General features: G+C 31.6%; 1 protein-coding gene across 1 annotated transcript in view; it reads left to right on the top strand.

Annotated features, from left to right (window-relative positions):
* Positions 1–2,283, top strand: part of LOC107613501 (tRNase Z TRZ3, mitochondrial) — a gene marked incomplete in the record, with an annotated part of 3,998 nt that extends 1,715 nt beyond the window's left edge. Inside the window, 6 exon segments of the mRNA XM_016315529.2 lie at positions 1–107; positions 194–320; positions 408–458; positions 584–987; positions 1,083–1,713; positions 1,803–2,283. Of these exon segments, the coding sequence (XP_016171015.1) occupies positions 1–107; positions 194–320; positions 408–458; positions 584–987; positions 1,083–1,713; positions 1,803–2,120 (1,638 nt within the window).

The raw sequence follows: 7,659 nt of genomic DNA, 5'->3' as shown, positions 1-7,659 counted from the left end.
ACGTGTGTGATTCACTTAAGTCCTGCTTCTGTTGTAAGTTCTTCAGATTACCAGAAGTGGATGAAGAAATTTGGTTCTGCACAGCATATCATGGCTGGGCATGAAAAGTAAGTTGCTAGTTTTTCTGGCAATTCCTCCTTTTTTGTTTCTGCTACAACACATTATTTATTACTCTTGTTTCTATTGTTCTCAGGAAGAATGTAGAGATTCCTATCTTGAAAGCTAGTGCAAGAATTGCATCTCGACTTAATTATGTTTGTCCTCAGTTCTTTCCAGCCCCAGGATTTTCATCTCTTTCAAGTGCTCTTGCTTCAAGTGAGGTTTGTAACAATGCTAGAAGGGGAACTTATACTGTATTTAACACATAAATTAGTCTAATCTGGGGGATTGATTTGTGTTTTTTGCAGGGTTCCTTTTCTGAATCTTCTAAAGTCATTTCTGCTGAAAATCTTCTCAAGGTATCAAAATCTGACTCGGCCCTGCTGTTAATTTCTTTGTTCTTGCAGAAGTCTTTGTACAAAGCTTTTATAGTCTGACTCCGCAATATTTGTATACTTATAAACATATTAACTGTGTTATGCAGTTTACATTGCGTCCTTATGCTCGTCTTGGGTTGGATAGATCCGGTACTCCAACCACGGTGACTTCCACGCAAATCATTGATGAGTTACTCTCAGAGATTCCAGAGGTCGTGGAAGCAGCTCATCATGTAAGTCAGCTCTGGCAACAAGCTAATCAGACAAAGGAGGATTTAGTTCCCGCAGCAGATCGAAATATGATGATTGAGGAACCTTGGTTGTGTGATTCTACTGTTCCTTCGTGTTTGGAAAATATAAGGAGAGATGACTTGGAGATAGTTCTTCTTGGAACTGGTTCATCCCAACCATCCAAGTACAGAAACGTGAGTTCAATATATATAAATCTTTTCTCAAAAGGAGGTTTGCTCTTGGATTGTGGTGAAGGAACCTTGGGACAACTCAAAAGAAGGCATGTCCATCTGTATTCTTTAAACACATTTTCACTTTACTGCATTTTTTGCGATTTTAATGTGAATAGTTATTTAACACATCCTTTGGAAACAGATATGGTGTAAGTGGTGCTGATGATGTTGTGAGAGCTTTAAGATGCATTTGGATTTCACATATCCATGCTGATCACCACACTGGCTTGGCTAGGATCCTTGCTCTGCGCCGTGAATTGCTGAAGGGGGTGCCTCATGAACCAGTTCTTGTCGTAGGGCCAAGGCAGCTCAAGAGATATTTAGATGCTTACCAAAGACTCGAAGATTTGGATATGCTGTTTTTAGATTGCAAGCACACCACAGCAGCTTCATTGGATGCTTTTGAGGATGGCTGTGACCTGAACAATAATAATAGAGAAGTATCCGCATCAAAAGTTGATTCAACTTTGTTTGCCAAAGGGTCTCGTATGCAAAGTTTATGGAAAAGACCAGGCAGTCCTGTTGACAAAGATGCCGTTTCTCCTATCCTAGAGAGATTTAGGGGGGTAATCCAGGAAGCTGGTCTGAAGTCCTTGGTTAGTTTCCCTGTTGTACATTGCCCACAGGCATTTGGTGTTGTTCTAAAAGCAGCAGAGAGGACTAGTACTGCGGGAAAAGTGATACCTGGCTGGAAGGTTGTATATTCTGGCGACACAAGGCCCTGTCCAGAGTTGGTAGAAGCATCTCGAGACGCAACAGTTCTTATACACGAGGCAAGTCTTCCTATAAATTGATTAATGTTATCTGCATCTTAATGCCATCAAAGTGAGACTTGTTTTAACTTGTTTGAGAATTGATGCAGGCAACTTTTGAGGAAGCTATGGTAGAGGAGGCTATAGCAAAAAACCACAGCACCACAAATGAAGCCATAGAAATGGGAAACTCCGCTGATGCATACCGAATCATTTTAACTCATTTCAGCCAAAGATATCCTAAAATACCTGTGTTGGATGAAGCAAACATGCATAAAACGTGTGTTGCATTTGACATGATGAGTGTGAATGTGGCAGATTTGCCCGTTCTTCCAAAGGTTCTTCCATATTTGAAATTGCTTTTCAGAAACGAAATGATAGTTGATGAGTCAGACGATGTAGTAGACGCTGTGACCGCCGCATATTAACAAAATGACTCCTATTCTATTCATTTTTTTTCGCTTTGCATGTATATTAGATTTTTATAGACAGAGATTATAGAATCATGCTATGCAAAAGCAATATATATAGTCATTCATTTCTCCTTGAAACATCAAGTTTCCTTCATAAGCCAAAATTGACCTGTATTCCTAGATTTTTCGTTTTTTATGCACTTGTAACTTCACTGAATTATTAGTTAAAAGTTAATTTTACATTAATATATATATATTAATGAAGTTTTCTGGTCACTTTCGCAGGCTGCTAGAAACATTAAGCATTACTGTTGTATTAATCCATCCTTTTAATTAGTAAATATGTAAAATTATAACAAACATAGGATTATTCAAAATGATAAATGAATAGGTTTTTTTCTTTTTCTTTTTCGTACATCAAGAGAGACTAGAAATAGAGACCTCTACAGAGGAAAGGAGAACAAATAGCATTTGAGCTATAGTTCATTCATTGTCTTAAATAATTTTATAAATATAATATAAATACTGAGTTAAACTCTAAAATGGTCTCTGAGATTGGTTTAATAAAGAAATCCAGTTTATTTTATTTTATATAAATAGTTGGTTTGGATAGATTAAATAATCACTTTTTAAGGTTTTTTTTTTAAAATTTCTTTTATGTATTATCTTTAAACGATAAATTTGATACATTTTTTCTCTTTCTTCAAATTTATTTTTTTGTTTGAAAAGTAAAGTTTGATATTAAAAAAAAAAACTCACGTAAGAAAAATTGGAAATAAAAAAAAAAGAATTCATATAGAAATAAAGAGTCATAGATGGTACCAATCTTTTTTTGTTTCTTCTGCATCTGTTTGTATGTTCTTGGGAAGTTTTGTTTTGTTTTCGATGACTCAAGTTTTCACTCTCTAAATTTCTTCTCTAACACCTATTCCAAATTAAGGTGTAGAAATAGATTCAATTACAAATTACAAATTTACGATTAAATTAGATTTCATGATAATCAACTATTTAACATTTATTTTTCTAGTAAATTATTTTCATGAAAATTATTGCCGATTTTTCAAGACTATTTTATCAATAAATTATTTCTTTTAAAAGATTAAGACGATAATTCACTCGTATAGAAATAATATTTTAATAGAATGTACGCTTTTGTGTTTTTACTAAAACACTTAAATTTATTTTCAATGAAATAAAAATATATAATCAAATCCTTATCTTTCAAATTTCAATCATCAAATAAATAAGAATAAAATTGAATATAAATTCATCACTATATGCAAGCACATGAGTCAACTTTTCAATTACAAAGCCTTGTTTTTGAAAAAACTAATTTGAAGCATCGTCCTTACAAACAAATTTGGTTGAAAACTCAGCATAAGTCAAATTTTGAGAATAAAGATATGATATGTTTGTCGCCATCCATCTCAAAAATACAAACTTATGAGATACTACTATTTCAACAATATCATTCTTATTAGAAGTTTCATTATAAACTACGGATTGTTCATCCTCCAAATGAAATGGAAGTCTAATCATAAATGATTCTTTCTCTTGAATTTTGTATCCAAATATATACTAGGCTGCCTCACATGCCAAAATGTACCTACAATCATAATAATTCCTAATTTTATCGACAACTTGTGTGGTTTCTGATTAATCACCAGCATTGTATAGATTAGCTGTTACACGATTATTGTCCTTGTGTACATATTTAAACAAATACTTGATATAACTTATTTGGCATGTGTATTTCACATTTATGTGGCACCCGAACTTGAGCAACAATTCTGGATTATATGGACTAATAAACTTATTATCTAGTACACATTTCTTTTTTGTCACAGTTCGACCGTTATTGGTACGCCTATATTTAAGAAACCTAGCTTCGTCAATGAGTGTTTATTGTCTGAATTCTTTGAGATAAAACTTTAAATAGGATCCATTCTTTATGCAAGGTGAATTCTTATTGTATGGCCCACATGGACCATGTACCATGTAGTTTTGAATAGTTCCATGTAAATTTGGCCTTTCATTTTCTAGTGTTTGTGGCTTGAACTCATTACTCATAAATAAAAGAATATGTGCATGTGGAAGCGCTCTCTTTTAAAACTTTATAGTACAAACATTTGAAAATTGAAAAGACAAATGACTAAAACATTATCTACAGCATAAGATTTTAATAAGGTGTTGCATAAACACAGACTTACATACCATAATTTTGTCAAATATTTTTTCCTCTTTTAGGTCCTTAATCAAACCGTCAATCTTGATTTTGAAAACTCAATACAATATATTGGGGCGGTATTTTACCTTCAATCTAATAGGAGTCAATTTTCTCTTTATCTCATCCCATTTAAGGTTGCAGGTCATAGTGATAAAATAGTTAGGATATTCTGTATATTTACAAATTGCAAGTGCATCTTTAAAATTATTCATCATGTACCTAGGTCCATCAATAAAAGTACTGGGAATAATGATTCTTTTGCCAAGCCTAGCAACATTTACATCCCCGTTTATAAGACTCTCATGTAAACATTTGTATTTATCAAACCCTCAACTTTGGTTGTTTACACCTGAAGAATTTTAACATCTCTGATTTCATAATTGTGTAGGCATCCACCAAAAATTGTTGGAATAATCTCTTTGATCTCAAAATTAACGGCGATTCACCCATCCTTTACTGTAGGCGAAAAGCAAAGAATTGTCGCAAAGTGCTGTTTTGTTTTTCTTTGTAGACCTTGTAGAGATAGAATCTAATGTTGCAATACCCAGACGAAATCCATCCTCCCCATGGAAAAACAGTAATGGATATTGCAAGGATAAATAAGATGGGTGAAAAACATCAATCTATTGGAGTTTTTTAGATTGACTATGTACACCCTATTTTTGCTTAGTTGTTTGACATCGCCAATAATCAATGCAGTTACTTCAGATGTAGAAGGCATGTTATACATTCTGCCATTTGTATTCTTTTTACTAATCAACTTAAGCTTTATGCCTATGCAATTTTTCTTTTGGTACCTATCTTTTGCATAGCAAAAACTTATTGCTAAACTATTATATTTGTCTAGCATATTTCCTAATATTGTCACAATTTTTCTATTCCGCTCATTTATAGTTTTATTGGAACTGCATAAAAGAAGATACGATAAAATTTATGTTATTCTCTTTTAGATTAAAAAAATAACTAAAGTGTTTGACTGGTTGCATGAAAATTACTGAACTGTGCCTATTCGATTATCAATCTCATTTTCTGTGTCATAGATATATAGCCGGATAAATATTGATCATAGACTATCCGGAGGAAGTAGACTACCAATGCTATGGTAGTTTTGACCCCAAGGTTAAAAATTGAATTGGGGGAGAGTCCTATTGTTTACCCCACGGTTAATTTTTCGGCCATTGATATAAAACAAAACATTGAATTAAATGTCCTTATATTTTTCAGAAAATAAGCTCTTCTCTGATCTCTATTTATATTTATTTATTCATTATTGCGTTGGTAGTAGAGAATGTAAAACAACATTGAATTATATTCTTCTAATGTTGCAATACCCAGACGAAATCTATCCTCTCCATGAAAAAATAGTAATGGATATTGCAAGGATAAATAAGATGGGTGAAAAATATTAATCTATTGGAGTTTTTTAGATTGACTCTCTATACCCTATTTTTACTTAGTTGTTCGACATCGCAAATAATCAATGCAATCAAGGTAGAGAAAATCGAGATTTTACGTAGAATCGAAAAAATAAATAAAAAACGTTAAAACGTAAAATCTTAACAAGATTTAAATCGTAAAATCGTCAGACTTAGTACAAATTTTGTAAAATCGAAAAACTCATTTAAAATCGTAATATCGGAAGATTTTAAGAGTTAAATCGAGATTCTAGCTACTATGAATGCAATCACTTCAGATGCAGAAGGTAAATTATACGTGCTGCTATTTGTATTCTTTTTACTAATCAACTTAAACTTTATGTCTATGCAATTTTTCTTTTGGTACCTATCTCTTGCATAGCGAAAATTTATTGCCAAACTATTATATTTGTCTAGCATGTTTCTTAATATTATTACAATTTTTCTATCCCGCTCATTTATAGCTTTATTGGAACTGCATAAAAGAAGATATGATAAAATTTATGTTATTCTCTTTTAGATTAAACATAACTAAAGTGTTTGACTGGTTGCATAAAAATTATTGAAGTGTGCCTATCTGATTATCAATCTCATTTTTTGTGTCATAGATATATAGCTGAACAAATATGATCATAGATTATTCGGAGGAAGTAGCCTACCAATGCTATGGTAGTTTTAACCTCCCAGCTTAAAATTGAACTGGGGGAGAGTCCTATTGTTCACCCCACAATCAATTTTTCGGCTATTGATGTAAAAAAAATATTGAATTAAATACCTTTATATTTTTCAGAAAATAAGCTCTTCTTTGATCTCCCTTAGTATGAAGTTGAATAAGCTCAGGTATAGATAATAGATGAAGCTCAATCTTCCCTTCCATACAACATAATAAAATGTTAGTTGCAGAGTAACTGGTTAAATTTAGCAAGTCTTTCATGAGACTACATCCATATTTTACAGTGTTGATATTGATAAATAAGATCTTTTATATTCCACACAGCTGCTAAATGCACTTTTTTTAAATACCCAGTTATCATATTGATGCAATTTAGTCTATGATGTACACAAAGATGTAAATAAACGTCAAATAAACTTTGTACATACCGTCTAAAATTTTTGAAGATGGTATAAAGTAATCTTCTAAATCACCGTCTAACATTGAATCGTCATAAACATTAACAATTACAATCAATAAAAAGTTATAAAAAATAAAAACATATATGTTGATATATTATTAATAATTCGTATCTTTTGTAAACTATCAAGTTAAATTCTTGGTATAATAGAAGATTACCTTCATAATCGAAAAAAAAGTTAACATTTGGCCACTTTATGTGTCGCTGTTGGGTAAATACATTCTAGTAGTCGATAAATTTATATCTTCAAAAATATGTGCTGAATTAATAGCTATCGAATCAATAATAGAAAAATATTGTCTTTTTATTTCCCGTTTACAATATAATTTTTTGAAAAAAAAAGTTAAATTTTATTCAATCAAACATTAATTACTATAATAAAGAACAGAATATAATAATAATTAATATATTTTCTAAATTATCTTTTTGTTAGGTACGATCTTTGGGAATTAAAGTGTGATGTAAGCTGATTTGGCTGAACAATTTGTGTTAGATTATTGGTGGATCCGTTTACATTAGAGTATGCTAGAATTGTAATAAATCTATGTTATATAAATGATTGCCGAGGAAGCATGATGAAATCAAATATTGGTGCATGAATCATTTGATAGTCATTAATTACACATACTATTTGTTACTATGGACAATAGAGTTCTTGTCAATGAAGAATCTATTAGTAAAACTGAAGATTGTTTAGATCTTATCTCCAAAGTAGAAGGTTTTATATAAGTAGGGAGAAATATTTTATTTTAGTAAAACTGAAGATTGTTTAGAATGGT

The sequence above is a fragment of the Arachis ipaensis genome, chromosome B08, assembly GCF_000816755.2.
Source record: "Arachis ipaensis cultivar K30076 chromosome B08, Araip1.1, whole genome shotgun sequence".
Classification (NCBI taxonomy): Eukaryota; Viridiplantae; Streptophyta; class Magnoliopsida; order Fabales; family Fabaceae; genus Arachis; species Arachis ipaensis.
Note: the sequence above shows the minus strand (reverse complement) of the source record. Positions and strands in the feature narration are given on the sequence as shown.